Source organism: Microtus oregoni, unplaced genomic scaffold, assembly GCF_018167655.1.
Source record: "Microtus oregoni isolate MIOR12 unplaced genomic scaffold, Mior012 000011F_ref0000422, whole genome shotgun sequence".
Lineage (NCBI taxonomy): Eukaryota > Metazoa > Chordata > Mammalia > Rodentia > Cricetidae > Microtus > Microtus oregoni.
Genome location: NW_024543070.1, coordinates 42,522,986 through 42,550,611, shown reverse-complemented (window position 1 = coordinate 42,550,611; position 27,626 = coordinate 42,522,986). Strand labels below are relative to the sequence as shown.

General features: G+C 39.9%; 1 protein-coding gene across 1 annotated transcript in view; it reads left to right on the top strand.

Moving 5' to 3' along the window:
* The window catches only part of LOC121453265 (GREB1-like protein), a 254,133-nt gene that overhangs the window by 118,441 nt on the left and 108,066 nt on the right, over positions 1–27,626 (top strand). Inside the window, exons 2-4 of the mRNA XM_041659867.1 lie at positions 6,622–6,727; positions 18,033–18,192; positions 18,363–18,560. Coding sequence (XP_041515801.1) covers positions 18,036–18,192; positions 18,363–18,560 — 355 coding nt within the window. The 5' untranslated portion in view covers positions 6,622–6,727; positions 18,033–18,035. The remainder of the gene's footprint in view (positions 1–6,621; positions 6,728–18,032; positions 18,193–18,362; positions 18,561–27,626) is intronic.

The window sequence follows — 27,626 nt, the reverse complement described above, 5'->3', positions numbered from 1 at the left end:
GGTATGAAAATGAAAAATATTTGTTCATGAGATAAAAAGATGTTTGCATCTTTTTAAGACATAAATTATTTTTACTATTAGTTGATAAATACTTACATTTTATTGAATGAGACACATCCTTTTTTAATTATTGGTCAGATTTTTGTTAAAGCATTATATTTAAATTAAACACATTTTCTCTTTGGAATCTCTATGAAGTTAGTGAAAGCACTTGAAAGGTTCCTCCTTGAAGGTGTTCTGTGAAGTGCCATGTTCTGGATGAGGCACAGGGGACAAAATCACCAACATGCAACAAACCTGACTGCCCAAGACCTGCACAAATCACAGGCACAAGGTCATCAAAAATACCACAAGGTCATCAGAGACACCACAAGGTCATCACAGACACAAGGTCATCAGACACAACATCAACACAGACACAAGATTATCACAGACACAAGGTCATCACGACACAAGGTTATCACAGACACAAGGTCATCACAGATACAAAGTCATCAGAGACACAAGGTCATCATAGATACAAGATCATCACAAACACAGTGTCATCACAGACAAGGAGCTCACAGAAACAACTAAGCTGGGCTTTGTGGGAGCTCACCAACACTAGACCAACAGCTAAAGAGCCTGCATGGGACAAGCATAGGCCCTCTAAGTATGTGAAACAGTTGTATAACTTGACCTACCTGTAAGAATCCTAGCCTGGCAGTGGTAGCGCCTGCCTTAAATCCCAGCACTAGGGGGGCAGAGACAAGCAGATCTCTGTGAGTTTGAGGCCAGCCCAGTCTACAAGAGTTAGTTCCAGGACAGCCAGGGCTGTTACACAGAGAAACCCTGTCTTAAAAAACAAAATGAACAACAACAAAAAAAAAAAAAATTTGTAGGACTCCTAGCTGTGAGAGTGGGGCCTGTCAGTTACACTTTGGCAGGCTTTTGGGAGCCTATTCCACATACTGGATTGCCTTCAAAACTTTAATATGAGGGGAGGAGCTTAATCCTACCTTAACTTGGTATGTCATACTTCATTGACACCCATGGAGATTTGCCCTTTCTGAACAGAAACAGGAGGAGTAGATTGGAGGGTGGGCAGAAGGGAGGTAAAGAATGGAATGGGAAGAGAAGAGGGAGAAGAAACTGTGGTTGGGGTGTAAAATAAATAAAAGTTGTTATAAAAAAAGGAAAAAGATACAAGAAAAGTCGTGGTGGCACATACTCTTAATTCCAGTACTCAGGAGGCAGAGACTTGTGAATCTCTGAGTTTGAGGCCAGTCTGTTCTATAAAGCAATTTCCAGGACATCCAGGACTACACAGAGAAACCCTGTCTCCAAAAACTGATAAACAAACAAACAAACAAATAAACAGACACAGCAGGAAGGGTGCTAGCTGGGAAATGGAAGCTGAGCATAAGTATAATATGAATATAACAGAATACATTCTGTACATGCAGGTTGCTGCCAAAAGAAAATACATACAAGTAAATAGAAAGTTTTCAGTTTGTGAGACTACTATCACTACAGAAAATATTCTCTGCATGCTGTCAATATGTTATTCAAATGGAACCTACTATCGGTATCAGTTAGAAAATTGATGTCATTTAAATAAAACAGAAAAATAAATAAGCAGAAAAAGTATATAAATGCATTTTATTGTCATTTCTGAGAATCAGAAATAATTATGAAATGACTAAGTCATACCTGTGACAAAATCCCACTGCAGTTAACATGTGACCACCTGACTTAAATCACTGCTGTCCGGAGCTCTTTGCTTGCTTTGTTTGTTTGTTTGTTTTTTCATGAGGATGATTGTGAGTTGACATGTTTTGGGAGAAGGTGGCATAAATCAGCTGATTCAGAATGAATCTCTTATCTGTTTTAGGTCTTTTTGACCCAGGAGTTTGTGACCTATGAAAACGTTACTTTTGGGGATTTGTTAAAATATTTTACAGTGTGTAGATTTTAATTGATACCACACTGCTGGAAGTTGGCTAACATTGCCCAAAGGGAAGAGATGTATTGGGATAAATTGGAAAGAGCTTAAGAAGTTCTGTTAAATTTCAATGCAAGTGAGAAAAAGGAGAGTCGACAGTGGGAAACCCTGCACGTTCTCAGCCTGGAACAAGGAGAACCATCCTTTACCCTAGTGTCTGCAGTGTTCCTCTTACTCAGTGGCTCTCCCATTTCACGAAATTCTGCTTCAGTTCATTGCCAGAAAATGTGCCCAAAGAAGCCTGTGGGTCATTTATAAGGTACTGCACATCCAAGGCTGCAGAAAGTGACAGTGGGGACTTGGGGAGTGCTCTTGTCTGTGTCCGGAAGCCAAAAGGAAGATAAATAGCCACTGACCACCTCTCTTCTTATTGAAATGGTCCAGCCCTACCTTTACTGCAGGACTCACAGGGTTTTGAAGAGCAAATAAGATGGTGGTGAAGCGTAAACCCTCTTAGGATTTCACATTGATGCATTTTCCCCAGTGTAGGTTTCTAGCTCTAACTGTGATCTGGAAGCGACCCTCAAAGAAAGAAGTCTTGTTTTGTTTTTGGCCAGTCAAGCAAACACCCATAGGGGTGTTCTTTCCACACATGCATATGGATATGCTGTGTTCAGAAGATAATTTAATGGTATCTTTTGGGGACCCTTTGCAGGAATGCTGTCATTTCAAGGTCACATCTCTCTTGCTATTAATGTTTAAGTTGGAGAGTACTCAAGGATGTGCTATTTGAGGCTCAGTAGTTTAGGAGAACTACTTTGAGCCAGTTCATAGTAGACAAAGTCTTCTACAAGATGATAGTCTTTCTGTAATTATTTAATCTTTTTCTATTAAGTTATGAACTTGTTCACATTTATTTAATTATTTTGTATATTTTTGCCAGCCTTAAAAATAAAATAAGAAATTCCAAGATTATAAAAAAAATTGTACTATGTAATTTATAAAGATACCAAAGTAAGGAAGTAAAGGAGACATAGACACATTCAAATAAGAGGTATTAGTTTATGGGGCTAATTTTTTAAATTCCCCACATTATTTAAACATAACAGATAAAACATCTTTTAAATTTTGTGGTGATTTTTGGAATATAAAGATGAGGGGAGTAATCACAGACTACAAAGTCATCCCAATTTTAGCATAACTTAAAGGTTTTCTGTGTGAAAATTTTAAAGGAAAATTGAAATATTTTACTAGGCAAATATCATTTACTTTGCTCACAGTTCATAGTAATGCTGTTGATGAGTCTTTCCTTGAACATCTGGGGTCTTTAGATATGCCATCTATATTTGTATTAATTGTTCTTTTTTGAGAATGAGAATGTATTTCTATACAACAGAGGTTTACCTCTGTGTCTCGGTATTTGTTATAAAAATGGGTTGTTAATTTCCATAATTGACGTTGATCACAATGTTTTAATTTAATCTCCAGGTTGGTTTTTGTTTATTTGTTCTTCAGAATTTCCTTCCTATTTTTTAAATGTTAGAAGCTTAATTATTTCTCATTGGATTTGAAATAAGGGCAAAACCCCAAACTCCAGACAAGCAGAACCTTCTGCATGTACAGCTTCCTTGGCACTGGTTCGTTGCTGGGAGATGTTCACATGACCTCTCCTTTGTTAGCAGAGAGTCTGCGGCCCTTCCCAGGATGCTCTCCTGATCACTGTCTTTTAAATCCAAGTTGGAGGTTGATTAATGGATGGGGAGCTTTTCTATTCTGAGCTACACATATTGTTGACATTGTGTCACATGTTGCTTTTTAATTTCTGATGTGCTTAATGTGTTTTTAATTTGCAAAGCATGAGTGTCCCTTTCACAGCAGTAGAATAGAGTCAGCGTTTCTAAGTCCAGATACTGCTTTATTCAAACAAGAAGGGGCAGGGTGAAGAGGGCTGAACTGAAGCCTTGGGTTTCCTGCAACACGCACGTCAATGAATTTCACTTTGAATATTGTTCAATAAAAGAAGGCACTTGAGAAAGGCTTTTCTTTCCTCCGAGAAGTCTCTTGCCTCTTGGTGAGTGAATTGCCGTACTATAAAAGCTCTGGGGGAAAGTGAGTGAAAAGGCAATCCACAAATGATCACTCTCCTCTGCCTTTGATTGGGTCAGATTCGGTTGTGTGTGTGGCAATTGTTTTCTTTTTCACTTAGAAGAGGTTTATGGTCCGATGTCTGTCAAGTCAGACCTTGTCCTAAGGTTGTATTTCTCTCTGGAGTTCCTGGGGGTGATGTTATCTTCTGGTCACTCAGCGTGTGGTTGCTCTGGAGAGTATCTGTCACTCTAGGCATTACAAGATGGATGGGTCTCCAGTGAACTGCTGGGTGAAGCAAATGGTGAAAACAAGAAAAGACAAGAGGTTTCAGGGTCTGCAGAGGACAGACAACAGGGAAACCCTTAGAACTCAAGAGTAAGCTGAGCCCTGGAGGAAAGGAGAGCAAGGACGGGCCAGTGTCGGCCAGAAACGTCCTGCAGCTCAGAATCCTTTGGTGGCTTGTTGTGGTCTGAGGGAGTGATCTACATCATGGTAACAGCTTTGTGTTTCTGATTTCCAAAATGTGTGTGTGTGTGTGTGTGTGTGTGTATACATATATGTAGGTGTGTGTATATATATCTGGAGAAAGTATTGGGAAATAACAATAATAATAGGATGGTTTATGAAGATTTTGCTTTAAAATGTTTTAAAGATTAAGCTAAAAATTGAACATTTAGCCATTTCAGTTTACTTTCTGTTTTTTCCTTTTCTACTTTTTTTTATAATTATTGAAATGTCAGCCGACAGCTAGTAGATGTTAAGACACTTGGAAACTTGGGTCGTGTAGCTGATATCCTCATTGTTTTCCGAATGCTCTTTGGCACTTCCGCTAGGGAGTTCTGAGAGTTCTGTGTTTTAATGGAGACTGGGGGCAGGTCTTAAGTTCTTTTAAATTATCCTCAATTTCATTTAATGGATTCTGTGATGGAACAAATATATAATTTTTATTGATCTGTGAGACACTGAGGTTTGTACTGTACTTGTTTGGTTGGTAACAGTCACAGTGTGTAAATCCTTATTCATACAAAGTCCCTCCTGTGGGACAGAGAGGACAGGAAGCTGCCTAGGGATAGTAGATGAGAAAAGAGAGGGCAGTGTAACTGAAAAACAAAAAATGATTTTGTCAAACATTTTGGCATTTGTCTATGAAAAAGCCCATCAGTTGAAAGGCAAAGAAATTGAGATGGTTAGGAGCTTTAAGCTGCGTAAACGGTGGAGTCTCTCCTTCTCTGTGGGCGTAAATAATAGATGAAAGAGGAAGAGCGACAACAAAGGACCAGGTCCTTTAAGAAAATGTGTGCAACCTGAATAGGGGTCTGTGGTCCAGGGCCAAAGGTCTTAGCTTTGAGTGTAATTAGAAGAAAATACAAAAATGTCATTACTAGCAGGTGAAGTGTGTAGCACGTGGCTAAAAATTAGCAGTTTTAGACTCCAAAGCTATTGGAATTGGATTATTGACCCTTTTAAAAATCATTAAGATACTTGCAGAGTCAGTCGGTCCTCATTGGAAGTAATGCAGTTTGACCTCATTGACCATATGGGGTAATCTTGGGTTTGGATTAGGTAGGAAAGATGCTGTTGGTGCATGTGAGTGAGAAGTGTTAGCCTAAACATGCAGGGCCAGCGTTTTTCGTTATTCTTGTGTGAGAAGTAATTCTTCCAATAAGAAGAGGTTAAGACAAATATTTTTTATCCCAAAATCTATAATGTTTATTTTCTCTCTTTCAAGTTGACATAAAAAAGAAAGTACAAAAACATTTTAGCATGACTTCAAGTATTTTAATGTTATATATATTCATATTGCATTTAGTACATTCTTAAAAACTAAGAATCTTTAGTTTTCTTTTTTAGACATAGTAAAAATTACTTCTATGTTATGTATAAAAATTAATGACAAGTTGCTTTAATTTATTTAAGGCTTTACCAATTTTTCATATCTTTGTTTATGAATTTATATCAACATAATCTACTTAGTGGGGAAGAATAATAGGCACGTTATTCAATCAATTGTAGGTGATTATAGTTTATTTAATATCTCCTAGAAACACACTGCTCAGAAAGTAGGAAACCTTTCTCTTCTTGCAATTTTTCTGGAAATCATTATAGAAGTTCAAAAAGTAAAAATTATTACCTTCATATTAGTTATATTTGACTTCTTTATAATTAATTATAATTATACTAATTATAATATAAATTTATTAATTTATTATTTGAATAAATTAATTTTAGACAAATATCAGGAATTGTAAAACTCCCAAATGCCTCAGAATAAGAAAGTTGTCTTATCTTAATTCTATTCCAAAACAGAAGTAATCTGGGACTTTTACTGTTATGATGATGTCAAAGAAACTTTCTCAGCTCGCACTGAGGGAAGGTTGGGGAGGGTTGCTCTAAGAAAAACAGAAATTATTTTGACCATATATTGAGGGTGGTTGTTGAAGTTTAGGAATAGGGAGCTTCTTTCTATTTTCCCATAGTAATAAGTTGAGGTACACAGGACTTTGGTAATTCCTGTGGTTTTGTAGAATTTCAATATGTAGATTGTTATATTGTGCAATAAAGGGAACTGAGAAATAACTTGTGGTTTTATGCATTCTGTGTTTTTATAGGTGCAAAGAACCCTGAAGAACGTTGTGATCTCGGACAAGCTTCCTGAGATGTTGACTGCCTAGCTAACCATGAACATGATCCAAAAATGTTAATATATGAACCAAGGTATTGTGTGATTGCATTCCTCTTTTCAAGCTTTTCATAGTCAAATTGGTTTTGTTGGATTAATTTACAGCTGAAATGAAGCGACTATGTTTGCTCCTTAAACTGAGCAGGAGCGTATATGCCCTCCTTTCCAGTTCCACCCCACTCTGCAGGCCTCTCTGCTCTGTCTTCTCAATTCCCCAGTTAAACTTACTAAGTTTTTCTCCCAGATAGCTCTGAATTTCCTGTCTACATAAATTGAAAAAAATGTGAATTCAAGGGCTAACGAGAAGGTTCAGTGGGTAGAAGCACTCACTAAACGCTTCTCTAGAGGACTGAAGTGTCCCCCCCACCCCCACCCCTGTCACCCACATCAGGTGGTCCCTGAGATCCAATGCCAATGTGTGGATGGTCTCCGTGTCATCCACACACGGCATCCCCACAGTCAGACAAACACACATACACAAAAATAAAAATGAAATTTTAAACTCTTATTTTTCATATCTTTTTTCTTTTTTATTGTTCTTTGAAAATTTCATTCACATATACATTATGTCTTGATCAAACTCACCCTTAGTCCCTCCAAGAATGCACTTTTTGGTTCCTCTTTGGTAATTGTAATTTTCTTTCCAGTTGTCTGATAAGAGACTTTGAAGCCCTTGGTTATACAGAAAAAAAAAAATCAGCCTGTATTTAGTGATCACATATATTTAAAACCCTTGTGATACTGTTCTGAGACATGTGTTACAGAGCTTTAATAAAATGTTTCTGACTTTTTTTTTAAAGGCTTTTAATTCAGAGGGGAAGGGTGATATTGGTTCTCTCTCCTCCAATATCAGCGGGGGAAAAAAAAAACTTGTTAAGAATTGAGAATTTAGGGCTGGAGAGATGGCTTAGTGGTTAAGAGCACTGGCTGCTCCTCCAGAGGGCCTAGGTTTAATTCCCAGCACCCACATGGCAGTTCACAACTGTCTGTAACTCCAGTTTCCAGAGATCTGACACTCTCATACCAATGTACATAAAATAAAATATTTCAAAAAGAAAAGAATTAACAATTTAGGGTGACTGCTTTAGGGCCTCTTGGCTTTTAGAAAGAACATAAGCCAAACCCTCTCTCCCGGCTTTAGAAGTTACAGTGTGTTTAAATAGCCTAGTGTTTTCAGGGGAGGCCAAAGAGCTTTTCCTCTTTTATGACCTGTTGTATCCTTTTGAGGCCAGAGAGAACAAGAGGGTCATTGCCACTTCAGCCCAGTCCCTGTTTGTTCCTTAGTGATGACCAGGAAGACACTGAAACCTAGTATTGGCTTAACATCTGGAAAATGGTCAGAGAGGGGAAGGCAGAAGGGAGAGCCAGAACTGTTGCATTCTGTTTCACCAGGTGCTAGGAGGAAGCAACAGTAGCCTTTTTGATATGGGAGGCAAATTCTGTGGGCCCTGGCGTTAGGCTTCAACAATTGAAGAGGTCAGAGGACAGCTGAGTGGGGTCAGCAAGACACCATGGGGTGTATTTTGTTACTTAGGAAAAGGAGCAGCCCCTAAAGCCTTCAAGGATTCCCTTGGAAATCTGCGTTGTGAAAAGGTTTTATGAGTCTCATGGCAATAACTCCTGATTTATCTAAGGAACACTAGCTTTTGTCTAAAGGAAGGATAATCCTCACCAAATGTTGGCCAGGACTGTTAGACTCAGCAGAGGTCTGAAAGAATAGTTAGGATTTGAAGTGTGCTTCGCTTTCCAGAACACTTATCATATTAATGTTTCTGTCACAACAAAGAATTTTGCACTGTTGAAATATCGCCTTTTTCTTTTCTTGGAACAGAAAGCAGGGGAATGCTGGAGTAGGGAGCTGGTCACATTAATTTCAGAATTATTCTACATACTTGCACGCAGAAAACTATTATTAAGCCTTTTTTTCAAATACCAAAACTTGCTACCTCTAGAAGGTTATCTTTTAATTTGTTTATAAAGGGCATACATAAAGCATTAAGTATGTTTCTAGCTCACTGGTTTTTAACATTTTTTAATTCTTACTATTTTTTGTGTATACATGTGACTCTGGGATTGAACTCAGGACCTGATGCATACTACAGTCCTGGCTTGTAGACCTTTTGATTTTAACTGTTACTGATTGGTAGAAGGGGACTATAAGCTGATGAATAACTCCAAACCCTCCATTTCTCTCTGAAATTTTTTTCTTTTTTTCATATATATTGTATCAGGAAGAAAAAAAAATTCAATGTCAGAGCCAAGAATAAAAACATTGTATATCCAGTGGTAGAGGGCTTGCCCAGTGTGTGAGGCCCTGGGTTCTGTCCCAGCACCCACAAAGAATGGCAGCACAATAAGGGATGCTGTCTTTGAAAGGAGTTGGAGAATCTGGGGGTGGGGAGTCTGCCTGTTGTGGGAAGTCTGCGACCTCTGAGAGCAGCGCTGAATGATTTCTGAACACCTTTAAAGGTGGTAGCCCCTGATGGATACGTATGGCAGATTATCACTCTGGGCTTTGACAGTATTTTGATATTCCACTTTATACATTATGCATATATACAGATATAGAAAGAAAGCATATGTGTTAATATGTATAATAAAGAAAAAATCATGTGTATGATAAGCCTTGTTAAACATTTTTACTAATTTGTAAATTAGTGTTGCAATTAACATATTCAGTAGCTACAGTCGTGTGAGTCTTTTCGGTCCTTTTTTCAGTAATAACTCCTATTCAAGGATGTATTCACGAATGTAATTTCTCAAGGTTAAACAGCTTTCACCAGCTAATTCAGAAACCCGAGTGTGGTGACTGATAATTGCCTAGAGAGGACGCACAGCTGTTTAAGTAGCGTTGGATTGAGGGAAATCTGACAAGCGCAATGAGCAGAGTTAATAAGATAACGAAAGACTGATGTCGGGAGGGGGTGGGGAACCCACCAGTCACGTGCCCTTTCTCTGTGAAGCTGTGTCCCCCTCTAAATGGCCTCCAGACTACAGCGGGGCGGGTTGCTTTTCAGTTGTACAATGCAGCATGCCTGGTAAAAAAGCTTCAAACTCACGTCTGATTGAGGAAAAGCATCTGTTTGACGACAGTATCTGAGAAAAATGATAAAATTTTGTTGATTCTGAAGCTTAATTCGCTGGCCTTAGATGTACCTGTATTTCACTGTTCTTGCTTTGAGCCTAGATTTAATTCTTCCTCAAGTGCAGGATAAGGGGACCTTGTTTCTAGATGTTTCCACCATCACCTGAAACCAGACAAACTCTGAGAGTCTTTAATGTGTCGTTATATACATCAAGTGGGTTAATGCTCATGGCTCACTTTCTAAACAATCTTTTAAAAAACAAGATGGGATGCTTAAATAAGAAAAATTAAGAAAAATATCATTATCTTTGCCTTTACAGCTATACTTTCAAAATTAGTATTGACATTTAGAATGTCATTTTAGTAGTATCTTTAAATTACATTTGCATTTTGGAAATTAGTTTTGCCTCTGGAGCTTTATGCAAATCTTAATCCCCACAGAGCCTTCTTCTCCAGCCTGCGGCTCTGAAACCCTGACAGTCCTGATGGATGTAGTGAGCCACGCTTGGGAAGCTTCTCTCATTATTTAATGTTTTCTGGTCTTGGTTATTGACTTTTCTCTCTATTGAAAAATTGGTCTCTGGCGACATGGTGGGGGTCATGCAGGAATTACGCCAGTTCCAGAGAGTCCTGACAGGATATGTTTCTTTTACAAAAAGGTTCCCAGTTGGAACACTGTGTCCTTATGTTACAGAGTGAACCAGTGTCCTGCCTCATCTTCCTATGAACTCGCTGGGTATACCACAGTGATTATTTCCGTAATGACTGAGGGCATTTGGCCATTTGTGTATATATTGAAAACATTGGAATTAAGAATTTAGAATTAAGTTACTAAGGCTTCTTTTAAAAAAAAAATACTGTACTTTTTATGACTTCAGAACCTGTCAAAGAAGACATTCCCCAATCTAAATATACAAAGAGGCTGAAGCTTTTTTTTTTTTCAAGACAAGGTTTCTCTGTATAGCCCTGTCCTGGACTCACAGGCTGGCCTCGAACTCAGAGTTATGCCTGCCTCTGCCTCCTGAGTGCTGGGATGCCACCACCACCCAGATTTTTTTTTTTTTTTTTTTGGACTTTCAAGACAGGGTTTCTCTGTAGTTTTTGGTGCCTGTCCTGGAACTAGCTCTTGTAGACCAGGCTAGCCTCAAACTTCCAGAAATCCATCTGCCTCTGCCTCCCAAGTGCTGGAATTAAAAGTGTGGGCCACCACCGCCCGGCCCACCCAGATTTTTTTTTAAAGCATTGTCTTTTAATGTGATTGTCATTTCAGATCTTCAGCAAGGAAGATGGATAAAAGTGCAATAAAATACATTTATTTTGAATGTGTGTTTAGCATTGTGCCTTATTGAAATGTGCTTGGAAAGAAATAGTATTGCTTCAGATCTGCTTCCTATGTAATTGGATAAGACACACAAAAGTTCACCCCCTTTTACTCAGTTCTGGTTTCATAGAATATCTACCCCTCCCAAAAATCCCACAGTCAAATAAAGGAGTTAAACAAATATTAAAGCCAGCTAATACAAATAATTAAAGGTAACAAATATCTATTTAAAAGAATAAACAGAGCTGAGGTTTAGCTCAGGAGCTCAGGAGTATACTTAGCACACAGAAGGACTGAGCCTTAATCCCTGGCATCGCAAATAAATAGATAATAAAATACTAACAGAGCGAACTGTGAATGTGTGTTTATTTTCAGTTTGGGCTTAGAGGCTTCATATGAACTTACAAGGATTGAATTTGGTCTATTTGTCTGAGAGCCGCACCTTATCACTGTCAGTGCTAGCAACAGAACCCATGGCCTCCACATGCTGAGTACCCGTTCTGCCAATGAGCAATAGCCCCAAATCATGTGGATGAGTATCTTTAGTAAGAAGGAGTATATAATCTATAATGCAGCAATGCTTCCTCTCCTACAAAATCAAAGACTGTAAGAGCTTGAGAAAGATGAAGTGACATGTTCAAGGTCACATCACTGAGACATAACCACGCCTGTTTGGACCCAGAAATAACTGTCTCCCAGTCATTGCAGATGTCTAGTAAGATGGCTACTTGGCAATGCAGCTTTTTAAATTAAATACAGTTAGATAAGATGCTTGGCCATCACATGTGGTTGATGGACACCAGGTCACAGAAGCCACATTTCAGGTGCTCAGTCACCACACGTGGCTGATGGATATCACAAAGTGAACTTAGAGACACAGAACATTCCCCTACCACTGGAGAAGTCTGTTGAGCAGCACTTGGTGTCAAAGGTTATTCAGGATTTGTTTATCCAATATAAAATGTTCTAGTGAGTTGTATGTAATATTTAAAACCCACTTTGGAGCTTTTCTATTGATAGTTCTGTGCTGCTGGATCATGACCTAGAATCTACTGTGGCCCCAACATGCTCAAAGGAGACCATTTGTCATTTTGTTTTGTTTTGTTTTGTTTTGTTTTGCCTTGTTTCTGTTTTGGTGACAGGGTTTTTAGCCCTAGCTGTCCTGGAACTCACTCTGTAGACCAGGCTGGACTCAAACTCACAAAGATCCACCTGCCTCTGCCTCCCAGGTGCTGGGATTAAAGATGTGTACTACTACTGTGGCTTCTCAGTAAATCTTAATGTAGCAAATGCTGAGACATCGAAACAAAAGATTCTATACAGACCCTATTTTAACTTTATATATCCAAAATTTTACTTATTCTCACAAAAACTAGGAGATTGGCCATCTCAGCCCTGTTTCACAAATGGCAGATGAAGTAGCCAGTACCACCCAGGAAACTGTAGGACAGGAATCGATTTCAGAGCCTGTGTGCTTAACTGCAGGGTTCTCTCATGATAGCTGGCTGGTGTGTTAAGTATGGAAAGTGTGTGGACAATGTGTGTAAAGACAGAAGAAACAAACATCTAGTTAGTTGCACAGAGCTCTCCCCTTTTCTGTGCTATGCTCACCACACAGTCAAGAAATTCTGCCTTTAAAATAGTTTCTAAACAGAGACAAGAACACCCCACATGCATTCACCCCACCAAAAGGACAGACCATCTTCACCCTCCCCTCCACCCTTTCCTTTTTACTCAAGATAGTCTCAGCAAGTATCTCAGGCTATCCTGGAATCTGCAATGCCCCTGCCTCGGGTGCTGCAACTATATAAGTGTGCACCATCACATGCAACCACTCTTACCTTTTTTTCTGTGCCAAACAACATGTTGAAATAGGGAAGCAATGTACAATATTTTTAAGTTTAAATTTGAATCCTAACTTAAAACTGGAATGCCCCTGTCCTTTGGCAGGAACCAGGTTCTGATTCTGTTTGTTCCCTGTGGTTTTATGTGACTCATCCATCAAATGGCTCCCTCTGAGACCTGACTAGAGACCTGCCACATGTCTTGGCTGGCTACTTCCTGGGTGGCATGTGTGCTTCATTTATGTTGTCTCCTGGGGAGGTCCACAGTTCTCTCTGCCTCACATCATGACTCTGTGCTTAATCCATGGGTTCAGGAGGTAACAGCTGAGTTTTTCCACTATAAAGCTCCCCTCGTCCTGCTAACTAATGGTCTCACCTATTACCACTGCCTGCACAAATCCAAAATTAGTAGTTGCAAAGTGGTTGATTCTTTCATATGTCTATTATTCTTTGCACATTTATTAGTTGGAAATCTTCATTTATGAAAATCACTCACTGACAACCGGAGTTACTGTGAAAGACAGCAGGAACACTGTATCGCAACGCTCCTTCCTTTTTCCTCTAATAGTGCCCAGTTAATTAGGCGCTCTGTTTTTGTTTGTTTCTCTAAGAACTCTGCTTTTCTTCTTGAGTAGCAAAAATTGTAAATATACTTTGATCCCTGTTTCTGTTCTGTGTTTCATTCCTCTCATCTTTGGCCATAGGAACCATTCCTGGGGACGCCTATGTCTTTGAACAGTCTCTTAGTTCTTAGTATGCTGTTTTCCTTTTCATTTGCAGGAGAGAAAACAAGGTTAAGAGTTCTGGACGCAATAGCTAAAGCTATTTGTCCAGCTCCTCTTTCCCTCACTGCCTCTGTGAGCCACTAGTCATCGACGCTGCCTACTTACCCACACCCCACTTTCCCAGCCTTTCTTTCTATGAAAAAGGAAAAGGCAAGAGCGGAAAGCACCCAGCCTTGGTAGCATGAGTTTGTAGTGGTTCCGTCTGTGCTTCGAGCAGTTGATTAGTGGTGCAGAAAGGCCACGTTGTCTACCGTCCCTTTCTCAGATCATTTCTTAGTATCACAAAAGTAGCTCTCAGCACCTGAGAGGCCTGTAATATGGAAATCAATGTCATGACTGCTTTCTTGTTGCATTTTACTCAATGACTAATTTGCAAAGTGTTTCTCTATTTTCTTTTTTTTTTTTTTTTTTTTTTTGGTTTTTCGAGGCAGGGTTTCTCTGTGGCTTTGGAGCCTGTCCTGGAACTAGCTCTATAGACCAGGCTGGTCTCGAACTCACAGAGATCCGCCTGCCTCTGCCTCCCGAGTGCTGGGATTAAAGGCGTGCGCCACCATCGCCCGGCTTGTTTCTCCATTTTCTAACTGAGGCCAGTTATTCCCTCGTAACATTCCATCAGATGTCCTCTCATCTGATGAGGGGTCCCAAGTTAGAGATGAATGCCAATAATTTCAGTGACATACATACATATTGCGTATGGTATTTGTGATCAGTCCTATTACCCTTTATACTTTTAAAATGTGCTCCCTCTTGCACCAAGTCTGAACAGGCCTTCACTTCCGCTCCTGTCTGCTTGAGCACATGATGGTGAGGTCAGCTCCCATTTCTGAAACCGATTAAAAATTAGTAGGTTGTTTTTATTAGCTACTATAAAAGAGGTTGCTGGGCCTAAAGAGATAGCTCAGCAATTAAATACACTGACTTTCAGATGACCTGGGTTTGATTCCTAGCACCCACATGGTGGCTCACAAGCACCTGTAACTTCAGCTCCAGAACTGACATCCTGGGACACCAGGCACATGTGTGGTAAATGGACATACATGCAGATTAAATGTTCGTACACCAACAATTAAAATTTATGCCCTGACAATGCTGAAACACGCATGGGCAGCCCATATATGATGGAAAAACGCATGGGCAGCCCATATATGGTGGCTCTATTGAACTTGTCCTTATAAAAATATTTTTTAAAAGAAAGTTTGCCAAATAGTACCTGGCTTGTCCTCCAAATCATAGGAGTATCTAAGAAGCTCTGGGAAGCTCACCCACACTGGAGCCCACACTGCACGCTACCATGGTTACGGGAACTGTGTACTTTCTCTGCTGTACTTCAGCAGCTCCGGAACAGCACAGTCTGGTGAGGCGCTCTTGAAATCTGAGGTGAAACTGGGCTTGTGCTGTGTGTTCCTCGGAGTTGGCTGGATCATAGCTCCCTTTCCTCAGGGCCACTCAGTTCATTCTTCGGGTACCCCCCACAAGGAGTCTATCCGAGTTGGCGTTGCAGAAAAGAGTAAATCTGTCTCCCTCCTTAATGAAGGAAATAGAACTAAAACGGTATGAAGTTATCTGTCTTGAGACAAGAGAAGCTGGTATTGGTGCGCACACCTTTAATCCCTGAGAGACCCTGGGAGGCGGAGAGGAGGTTAGAAACTCATCACATCCCCTAGAACTGGATTGACAGCTATGGAGAACTCCCAACCTGTGTGCTGGGACCCTAACTTAGCTGCTCTTAGCTGAGCCGTCTCTCCAGCTTGTTTGCTTTGGTTTTTAGTTTAAGTGAAAAGAGGTCGTACCTCCTCCAAAATCCTGAGAAGTGAGTGACTTTTATACAGCGCTCAGCCTACTGCCTCAGTTCTCACCGTTTGACCTCAGCACTTAGTATTCCTGGAGCTATTGAGGTTCCGTCTACATAGGTTGTACACACTAGAAACTAAAACTGATCACTCTATTAGCAAATAGTGTTTGTGTGTGTGTGTGTGTGTGTGTGTGTGTGCGCGTGTGTAAGAACATTTTTTCTTTTTATTAGTTTTTAAGTTAGATTGGGTGGTAGTGGTACACTCCTTTAATCCCAGCACTCAGGAGGCAGAGAGGTAAGAAGATCTCTGTGAGTTTGAGGCCAGTCTGGTCTATAGAGCAAGTTCCAGGACAACCGGGCTACACAGAGAAACCCTGCCTCCAAAAAAAAAAAAAAGACGTTTTCAAGTTTGCATACAAAGTACTGGGTTTTGTTATGGCTTGGCTTTTTTGAGTGTGTGTGTGTTTCATGACCCTCTGTTCTTTTCTGTACCCCTCCCTACTGTCCTCCTTCATCCTCATTCCTGCCCCTTGCTGCCTGGCCCCCTTCCTCCCCATAAACATCTGGCCTTCTGCTTTCACATCATATGTATTCAATTGCCTTCTCTTTTTCAAAAAAACTTTTTTTTCTCAAAGAAAAGATATAATAGTAACTTATCTGCTTCTTCAGTCAGTTATAATAGCACACATTATTCAAATTCTAGAAAGTTTCATCATGTATATGTGAAAGAATGGGGGATTTTTTAAAAAATAAAGCAAACACATTTTCTTATCATAGTTTGAAAAAAATTAATGCTTATTTTATTTTTTATGTCTGAGTATTTTGTCTGCATACTACATGTTTGCCTGCCAGAAGACGGAAAGACCCTGGAGCTAGGGTTACAGCCATCATGTGGGCGCTGTGCAAGCACTCTCTTAACCCCTCCGCCATCTCTTTAGCTCTGATGCTGTTTTACCTCACGGGCCACTGGAAAGGTGATGGGGCTCCTGGACCATTTGGAAATTATTGGTCAAACCACTAGTTAGCACTCAATAAATTCTGATTATTATCATTATTATACAAAATTTTGTGGCTACAGAACACTACACAAATACTAGTGGTTAGAAGTATATATAGGCTCTGACTTCAAATGTATTTTTGAAGGATACTGAAGAAGACATTCAGATGAAACAAAAGAAGCAATGATTTTTACATAGATAAAGGGTAACATCCCAGAAATGAGTTCTTGAGATAAGTGACACAGACCTTGCTTTAGAAAATTGGTTTGTAACGTAGAACTTTCATTTTTTTTCTCCAGGAATCTTTTCCTCCCCTAGGGGACTAGGCCTTAGAGGGAACAGTGGTTAAATATTTACTCTGTAGTTGCTGAAAGAGCTGATCTATGGTTGTGGGAGCCCAACTGTGTTGTCTGAGTTTTCTGTCCAACCTGGTTCCCATAATTGTTAAGTCCCAAAGAAATCACACAGAGGTCTACATTAACTATAAACTGATTGGCCCATTAGCTCAGGCTTCTTATCAATTCTTATAACTTATATTAGCCCATTATTTTTGTCTATGCTAGTCACATGACTCGGTACCTTTTTCAGCAAGGCAGTCACATCTTGCTTCTTCTGTGGGAGGCTCACAACTGCAGAAAGAGCTTCCTTCTTCCCAGAATACTCCTGTCTCATTGACCTGCCTCTACTTCCTGTCTGGTTGCCCCACTTATACTTCCTGCTTGGCTACTGGCCAATCAGCATTTATTTAAAATATAATTGACAGAATATAGACATTTGTCCCACACCACAGCTGTGAGTGAAAGGTGTGTTGTCATTGTTCAGCAGGCTAGGCTTTATAATTTACAGGGAAATTGAGGCTGAATCTAAAACATTTATTACTATTGAACTGTGAGATCTTCTGAAGGAGCTGGCATGGGCCTTGATGGTAAAGACCAAAATCACAAGCAATGTAACAAGTAACTTGCAATAGATTTCTTTTTCTTTAAATATAATTTCTTTTCTCTTCTTTTTTAAAGTGTGTGTGTGCGTGCACGCACATGCACATGCATATGTACTGTGTGCTGCCGTGTGTATGACACAGCACACGTGGAAGTCTAAGGATCTTTTATCATGTGGTTCCATGTGATAGCAACCAACTTTACCCACTGAGCCATCTTGCCAGCTAGATTTAAGACTACAGTTCACATAACTATATAAATATAGTTTATATTTGCCAGACATCAATTTAAATTTTTTTGATTATTTTTATTTTATGTATATGAGTATTTTACCTGCATGAATGTATGTGCAGTGCCCCTGGAGGCCAGAAGAGGGCCTCAGGTTCCCTGGATGTGGAGCTACAGATGGCTATGAGCCACCATGTGAGTACTAGGAAACAAACCCGGGTCCTCTACAAGAGCAACCAGTACTCTTAACAGCGAAGCCATCTCTCTAGCCCCATACCTGTAATTTTAGGATATAAACATCTCACACAGTTTTTTACTTCCTCTTTTTCTTTGGGATGTGCTGGTGCAGACCATGGGGAATTCATATGCTGGGCAACTGAAATCGGCTAGATTTGAGGAAGCTCTACACAATTCCATAGAGGCCTCGCTCAGATGCAGCAGTGTCGTGCCACGGCCAATCTTTTCCCAGCTCTACTTGGACCCAGATCAACACCCTTTCTCATCTGCAGGTAAGTTCTCAATTGCAGGCATTTCTAGACCCCTTTCAAAGAAGCGGGAATTCCAAATCCTGCTAATCTTACACTCCCCAAAAATAACTTTCTAAATTTCTCTTATAATATTTTCTCCATAAACATCCTTCTTAAAAATTAAATTTGCATTGATTTCTTTGCTTACCCAGATGTCAAACCCAAGGTGGAAGACCTAGATAAAGATCTAGTACACCGCTACACTCAAAATGGCAGCCTGGATTTTTCTAACAACATAGCAATTAATGAAATGGAAGATGATGAAGATGAAGAAGAAATGTCTGACTCAAACAGCCCACCAATTCCCTATTCACAAAAGCCAGCCCCAGAAGGATCTTGCACTACCGATGGTAGGTTTGCACCTCTGAATTCTTTCAGATTTGTGTTGTAATTTCATCTGGCCTGTTTGGAATACCAGTCACTGTTGGAAGGAATGAGTGGCTATATCCTGATGCATTTATCTAATTACTCTTTACCAGTCAGATATCAGGGTAATAGATCAGAGAAGGAGTGGAGAAGTGACCAGTGACCTATCTCTGTCATTCCTCCATCCAAAGGAGATGAAACCCTCTCTAAGCCCCGCCCTACTACTTCCTGTCTCTCTATCTTTATTTAGTCCTTATGGTTAATTTTGGTCAGCTAGTACCTAGCACTGCCCTCTGATTCAAAGCAAACTTTATTGTCAGAATGCAACCAAAATATCACACAATCTCCTCACCCCTATGGACTCTTGAAAGCTCACAACAGTTGTCTGCAGGAAATAGCCCCTCTTGTAAAAGAGGAGAGTAAGGATCACAGCTGAACTAAAGATCTGTGAAGGTGCAAGTCCAGGCAAAGGTCAAGGCTTCTCCAGTACACTAAGAGTTTACGCTCCCATGAGCTTTTATTTAAAAAAATGTTTTGGCTTTCTCCTCCTTTTAGTTCACTTCCAAGATAGTAATAGATATTCTAGAAGCCCTGACTCTATATCTACCTGGAATATTTTTATTATTTATGTCTCGTGTGTGTTACATATTGTGTGGTGCTTATAAACCATGGTAACCACACGGATCAAAGGACAGCTTGCAGGAATAGGCTCTCTGCTTCCACCCTGGGGATGCCAGGGATCAAACTCAGATGTCATGCTTGCTGACAGTCATCTCACTGGTCCTACAGCTATACTCACTGAGTGATGAGGTAAAATATAAATCCTTTATAAATATTATAAACGTAAAATCTGGTTACACAGTATAAAATGTAAGTAATTTGATTCTCTCTCTCTTTCTCTCTACCCCCCATCCTTCCCTTACCCCCTCAGTTTTTTGAGACTGGGTCTCATTATGTAGTGTGGGCTGGCCTGGAATTCAGTATATAGAACATACTGGCACCAACTCACAGAGATTTATTTACGTGCCTCTGCCTCCTAAGTGATGCGGTTAAAGGTGTGCACCACGCCAGCTGATGCTCTCACTCTGCTTGTGCAGGTCAGCTTTATATCCCACCACACTTTTAACCACATTTTAAATAAGGAAACCATGGTTTCTAATGCTTTTATTGTTCTGTGGTTTCAGTGATATCCCAACTTAAAGTCTGCCTTTTTCCCCTTACCTAGCGGCTGTGTTCTGATCGCCCACCTAATTAGTATATGGAGTGTGGTTTTATATTCCAGCTGACTGATATTAGCCTGCATGGTGTCAGAGCATGAAAACCTTGAGGAGACAGGGAGGGGAGAAAGAAGAAGGTTCCAGATCTCAGGACAGTTTCCTGACAAAGCTTGGAGAAAAAGTCATTTGATATAAATTAAAGCCTTATTTTCCTAGATGAAGCCAGAAAAATAGTTGGCCTTGTTTGGAAATGTATTTTCTTTTGATCTCCTATTCCCTGAGAATCTAACAACCCATAGAGGACTCCAGCTCCTCTAGTTAGAGGGAGGGAAAAGAGACCTAAAGAATTCTCCTGTGGTTCACAAGTATCCATTGTGTTCTTCATGTTAGGCCTGCTCACGACACATCACTTCTATGGGTTTGCTTTCACATGTGGTTGACCCTTTTGCTCAGACTTAATATGTTGCACAGAGTTTACTCATTACTGGTGTGCCGTATGCCTTTAAACCCATGGGGATATGGACAGTGAAGCTGTGTGTTGCTGTTTACTTGATTTGTATTCTTGTTACGTTTTCTTCAATTGAGATCCTCCAGTAACAAATAACATTGAATAGTTCTTAAAATGATGGTGTCTCACTGAGAATCTAATTACATGTGATAATTTGATGTGGGATGTCCTTCTGTATACATGTTGCTTTTATTGGTTAATGAATAAAGCTGCTTTGGCCTATGGCAGGGCAGAATATAGCCAGGCTGGAAGAGATATATATAGAGAGTAGGCAGAGTCAAAGAGATGCCAGGTAGCTGCCAAAGGAGAAAGATGCCAGAACTTTCCGGTAAGTCACAGCCTCGTGGCAATACACAGATTAATAGAAGTAGGTTAATTTAAGATACAAGAGCTAGGTAGGAATACATCTAAGATATTGGCCAAGCAGTGTTACAATTAATACAATTTCTGTGTGATTGTTCAGGTCTGGACAGCAGAAATGAAAGAGCAGTCTCCATTTAAATAACTAAATAGAACTAGAGTATGGGAAGGAGGTTTTCCCTGTTCTTCTAGACCTGGAGTATGTTTTCAGTTCAGCAGTGATGTTATTTATAGCCAGGTATTTTGGAAAGGTATTTTGCAGGCACCAAATTATAAACTTGACGGCCTAACAATAATACACCTTTAATTCCAACACTTGGGAGGCAGAGGGGTGGATCTCTGTGAGTTTGAGGACAGCTTGACATATACCATGTCATGTATTCTAGGATAGTCACAGCTACATAGTGTCTCAAAGAAAACAAATAAACAACAACAGTGAGAATCCCATGAAGTCAGGATGCATCCTCCATATTTGTCAGGATCTCACTCTAACCCAGGCTGACCTTTAACTCACACCATACCTATAGAACTTGGAGTGATCCTTTTACCTCAGCCTCAGCCCCAAAGGGCAATGGTGATTTTAAGGTAAAGGCAGGCAATTTTTCTGAGAATAAAGAATTGTCCTCCAACAAAGCAGAAGATTCAGATCCAACACATTCTGAAGACACTCATTCTGTACCCAAATTCCTACATCAACTGCTTCCAGTTCTTAAAACTACTGTTATTGCTCTTGTCCCCTGCTTAACTCTCCCATTTAAAATAAAAAGATGTTTATAACCTGGTACTTTATATTTCACATAATGTTATCAATTCTGCTCGCTTGGCAATCGTTCTAAAGATCTTCCTGCTCAGAAGGAAAGCAGCCCTGAAGATGTGCTTACACAAGCAGCACTGAGACCCAGGGAACAGAATGACTGTGGCCTTGTTTGAGAACACCACCTTCCAGTCCCGGTCCCCTGTTTGCCTAAGGCTTGGGGGGACTCTAAGGCTATTTTTAGAGGCAATTTAGATAAGCAGGAACTTAACATCTGAGAGGTTGCCATTCATAGGGAAATTTTCCTTGCTAATTTCTTATGTAAATCATTGAACTAGAGCAGGTTCCTATCCTGCTGGGAAGCAGTTGATTGTCTACGCAGGTGAAGAGCAGCCAGATTGGGGCCTCTGAGAGCTGTTTTCATTACTTCAGTTGGGTTTGCTGCTGTGTCAGTAAATGTCCCTTTCCCCTTTTTATTTACTCTGGTGCCTTCAAGTTGGAGATAATTGGAGAATGCAAATCCCTTTCTATGAAGTGAAAACCCGGGCCATTTTCTTAAGAAAATGCAGATGAAGTTTATATAGAAGGGTTCTCTGTTATCACCACCACCATTTTAATTAAAATCATTTGTCTCAAAAGAGCGTTGGTGGGAGAGCAGCCTTCCATTATTGCTCTCAGATGAACTTATTCCCTGAGCAAGTTTGCAAAGCAAGTTGTCCACCCATATAAGCAACCATCTTCCCTCCCTGTGCGCAGCAGCAGCCTGGAGCCTTCCAGAGGGTGCCCTGAGGCGGTCTAGTTGTCTCTGAGGCATGGTCATATTAGCCTTTCAGAGTTATCTGCCTGCTATGAGGGATCCTGAGATTTGTTGGTCCGGAAATCCAGTCACATTTCATGGATTCTGTAGTTAACCACTCCTTATAGGCACAGTTTATTTTCAGTTAAAAAAAAATAGACATATTATGTTAAGAGCTAACATAATATTTTTTTTCTTTCTTTGGAAATCTCTGATCTATAGTAAGTTTAATTAGCTGTGCTAACCCCTGACAATGAGAATTTGGGGAAATATTCAGGAAATGTTTATAGTCAAACACCAGGTCCTTGGCAGGGGAACTTCAGAATCTTTAGGCTAACTACAAACTGAATTAAGTAACTTTTCTCTAATTCTGTGGCGTCTTTGGCCATAAACTGACTCCCTCCTGACCCTGTGCTCAGTGTAGCTTTCTCTTTCCGCTCCATTCTTTCTTTTTAATTAAATTGCCTGAGGCTGTGTTGGCAAGTAGCTTGAAGAAAAGTATTTCAAGAGTACTTTTTAGGAGTACCTTTATGTTTGTAGAAAGTGAAGCCTCAAGTTCCATTTCTATACATAGGCAGTTTCTTCCGTGACCAGCGTAGCACAGGAAGCACATGTGGTCTAGTAAGTGAGTTATTGCTCAGATACTTTTATGAGCTTTAACAAGTCTATGGTTTGCTTTGGCTCCTTGCTTTTATCCAATGTCCTTTTCTGAGCCAGGGTCCTATCAAAAAAATTACACAGGGTTAGCTTATCTTTTTAGGTTCCTCTTAGGTGTGACATTTTCATAGGTTTTATTCCTGGGTTTGATGGCCCTGGCAATTTTAGAATATTAATCAAAGATCTTGTAAAAAATTTCTTTATTCAAAGAGTTTGTTTTTCTTCTGATGACTCAGAGACTAGATGAGGATCCCAGAGGTGGAATTTATGTATGCATAACTGGGGACAAAGAAGCAACATATATTTATTTGAAGTTTTTACCTCATTGATATCCATTTCTTCTCCACCTTTTTTAATTTGTTCAGATATTTATGTCTAACCTTGTCGATATTTATTTTCTGGTTTGTGTTATACACAAGACTGCCGAGGATTATTTAAAGAGTTTTCGTTTCAGACGTGGAAGCTCTTTTCATTGGTTCTTGCACCCTTTTCACAGACCATCCTCACATTTTATCTTTCCTTTGTCTCAGGTACCAATGTTTTTAACCAAGAAGACTAGAAAGTATGCTTCTTAAAGAGTCCATTTATTGTTTAATGATTATTATTTTTGACCTCTGTCGTCCCACCCTAAATGGGAATCCCCAAGTCTGCCATACTAAAAACTGTTCATGCTTCTTCGTTTCAATGAGTTACATAGTTTCCATTGTGCCCCAGAAATGACTCTGAAATAATAATTCTTTCATTTAAAAATACCATACTTTCTGTGGGCACTCTCCACGTTGTGCTGGTGTGGGAGGTCCTTCTGTCTGTATTGCTTATATTGGTTAACGAATAAAGAAACTGCCTTGGTCTGATAGGGCAGAACTTAGGTGGGTGGAGAGGACTGAACTGAATGCTGGGAGGAAGAAGGGCGGAGACAGGGAGATGCCATGGATCCGCTGCCAGAGTAAGACATGCTGCCAAAACTTAGCCGATAAGCATGTGGCGATACACAGATTAATAGAAATGGGTTAAACTAAGATGTAAGAGTTAGCCAATAAGAAGTTAGAGCTAATGGGCCAAGCAGTGTTTTAATTAATACAGTTTCTGTGTGGTTATTTTGGGGCTAAACTAGCCAGGCGGCAGGGACGAACAAGCAGCCTCCTACCAACATTATGCCTTCTCAACTCTGTTCAGTCAGGGGCTAAAACAGTAGTTTGCCCTCACCCACCTTGCCATGAGAGAAGTCTCACCACAAGAGTCACTCTCTGGACTGGGGAGCTGGCTCTGTCAGTGGAGACGGAGCTGTTCAGATTCTCAGCACCCACAGTGAAAGAGTGAGACTTAGGTGGGCACACATTTCCATTAGTGAATCCAGGTTCTGTGAAAGACCCTATCTTAGAAGGATAGGGTGGAGATTAGAATTGAAGAAGACACCTGACGTGGACCTTTGGCCTACTGAGGGGGATGCAGCGGGAGAGGAAGAGAAGAAAAAAGAAACATTATATTCTAAACATAGAACATTTTGTGGTTTGTAAAAACTTTCCAGACTGACAAACTCTTAGTTCTCAACATCCTCAGCCTGCTGAGTAGCTGGCATGAAAGTTGGGTGCCAGCACTCATAGCTAAAACCTTGTATTTTAAGGATTCATCAGTGAATATGAGATAGGTAGATAGTGCCATAGTCATAGTTGACAAGGGATGTTATATCAAATGCTCCACAGAATTTATCTTAAAACAGGCACAGTGAAAACAAGAGATAAGATTGACAAAAAACAAGCAAGGAAGAGGTTCTAGTGTGGTGTCCTGGGTTGTACTGGAGTTGGAGGAAGCATAGACAAGTCAGAAGTGCTTGTTGGTTTTGGTTGTTGTTGGTTTTTATGATCTATTTAATTTTTGTTGACGTGTGTGTGTGTGTGTGTGTGTGTGTGTGTGTGTCCCCACATGAGTACTGCTGCCCAAAGAGGCCAGAAGAAGGCATCAGATTCCTCCAGGAGCTGGCATGTAGGTACTGGCGTCCAAGCTGGGGTCCTCTAAAAGAGCAGCAAGTGCTCTTTACAATGGAGTCATCTCTTCAGCCAACCTTTTTCTGGGATCTGGTGGTGCTGTTGTTGATTTTGGTTTTGGTTTTCCTTTTTTATTTGGTTGTGAGATCGATTCTCACTCTCTACCCCAGGCTGGTCTTGAAATTCAAGGTCTTGCAGACTTAGTATTCAGAGTTATAGAATTTTTGGCATGTGCCTTTATGGCCAGAGAGCGGTGTGGAGATTGGAGTTAGAGATCAGGTTGTTGGTTTATGGCTGTTTGGCCTTGGACATTTGGTTAACCTTCCTGAACCTTTCTCTCATTTGCATACTGGGAGATTAGAATTTTTAGAGTCCCCCATTCTTTACGAGTCACAAATCTCTTTTAGTAAGACACTTTTGAGGCCTGGTGGTGGTGGCACATGCCTTTAATCCCAGCACTTGTGAGGCAGAGGTAGATGGATCTCTGCGAGTTCGAGGCCCAGCCTGCTCTACAGAGCTAGTTCCAGAACAGGCCCAAAGCTACAGAGAAACCCTATCTTGAAAAATCAAAAAAATTACACTTTTGAACTCCTCGAGCATTTTGAAATAATTCCATCATTGCAGGGCATATGATAGAAATTTTAGCTCTAAGTAAAAAACATTTATTGGAGACTGACCAGTATAGTAACATATTTTTTGATATTTATGCTGTACAACAACTGTCTACAGTTTATAATTTAATAGTTGTAGTTTAATTAGCTTTAAGTTGGAGAATAAAAAATTGTGTTGTTGAAAATTCAAAAATAAAAGATTATACTTTGTTTTAGAAGAGACAAATAGATTTAAATGTTTTCAGCATTTAAAAAACAATCTAAACTCTACTCTTCCACTCCTCTCCCATTCTGGCTGTAGAACCAGGACTTGCATACTAGGCAAGCACTCTCCCATCGAACTATATTCCTGGCTTCCAAAACTACATTTGATGCCGAAGTTATGGAATTTGTATGATTGGAGATTAAGGAATATAGAAATTTATTTCCACAATTTTTGTATTTTTGCTCTATGTGATAAAATTTAGGCTGAGTCATAATTACTATTTTCTAATATTTATAACATTAATTTTTAGTGCTTGTGAGGCAAAAACAGGTGGATCTCTGTGAGCTCAAGGCCAGCCTGATCTGTGTAGCAAGTTCTAGGCCAGTCAGAGCTACATAGTGAGCTTCAAATAAAAGAAAGCAAACATTAATTTTTTGATGTCTAAAATCATATTGGTGCATTTATATAATCTCACTGATTTCTGTATATGTGTGTGTGTTTATATATATCGGTGTGTCTGCATGTTTGTATGTGTGTCTATGTGTTACTAGGAATTGAACTAGAACCTTGCACATGTTAGGTACTACTACTAAAGTACATTCTTATTTCTAATTTTGTAATTTTAAAATTATAGCTGTCTTTATTCTTGAACTTCATATATATATATATATATATATATATATATATATATATATACACAATGATATACAATTGTGTCCACTTTCCCATCTCCCTTTTCCAATTTCCCCAAAGTGTCCCACTCCCAACTTCATGTCTTTTTTTTCTCTGGCAACCCACTTCATCCAGTTAGTGCTTTACGTATGTGCATTGCATGGAGCCACACACTGGAGCATGGGAAACCTACCAATGAGAACACACTAGCAAAAGACAGACTCTCCCTCTCCCAGCAGCCGTCAGCTGCCAGCGGCTCCTTATGAAGGGAATATCTGAGTGAGTAAGGGCAAGAAATTCAGCTTCGTATACCCATGAGCACATTTGGATGAATTAGCAGAACTACCTTCCTGTGTCTGCCTGAGGTTCCCAGCTTTCATAGCTTCCATGTACCTGCTGTGACACATGCATACCCCCACATCACACACGCATACAATAATAAACTTTTAAAAATAAATTTTGCATATAATTCCTAAGTGTCTTAGACTTAGGAATTATAATTTTAATCCCTGAATTTATAAGAGCTACTTGCTAAGCAACAATGTAATGGTGACCTTAAGGTTAGGTTTGGTTCTTTTAAGATTTATTTTGTTTTTAAAATGTGTGTTTGCATGTTAATATGTGCACATGAGGTCACAGAGGCCAGTTGGATCCCTGGAGCTGGAGTCACAGACAGTTGTGAGTCACACAGCATGGGTGCTGGGAACCAAACTGTGATCCTCTGCAAGAGCAGCAAGTACTCTCAACCGCAAGCCATCCCTCCAACCCCAACTTCAAGGTTCTACCACATAATGTTCTAACCACATTGCAGTAATTTTGCAAATTGATACAGGCTGTGGTTGCCATCTCCGTTCAATATAGAGTCACAGTTGAAGAGACTCACTTCCCCAGCCTTAGTGACAAAGGCAGCTCCTAGAGATAGTTTAATTAATAGCCAGTCGTAAATTTCTCATCAATGTTTAATCCATGCTGGTTATCAAGGTAGTTGATGTCCCAACTCTTGAAGCAAGTCATACTTAAGAGTAAGGATGCCACTTCCTATGGAAATTGTGTTATAGCTTTATCAGCATCTAATAATCTCTTTGGCAAGCAATCTTGATACTCCTTTCAATACTTTCAAGTACTACCTGGATCAGTATTGTATAATTTTAAAAAAATTGTTTTATTTTAAATTGTATATGATTTATATCTGTGTGAGGTTCTATGTGCTTGAGACCAGAAGATGGTGTCAAATCCCCTGGAGCTGGAGTTACAGGTGATTGTAAGCCGGTCCTATGTCGGGCTA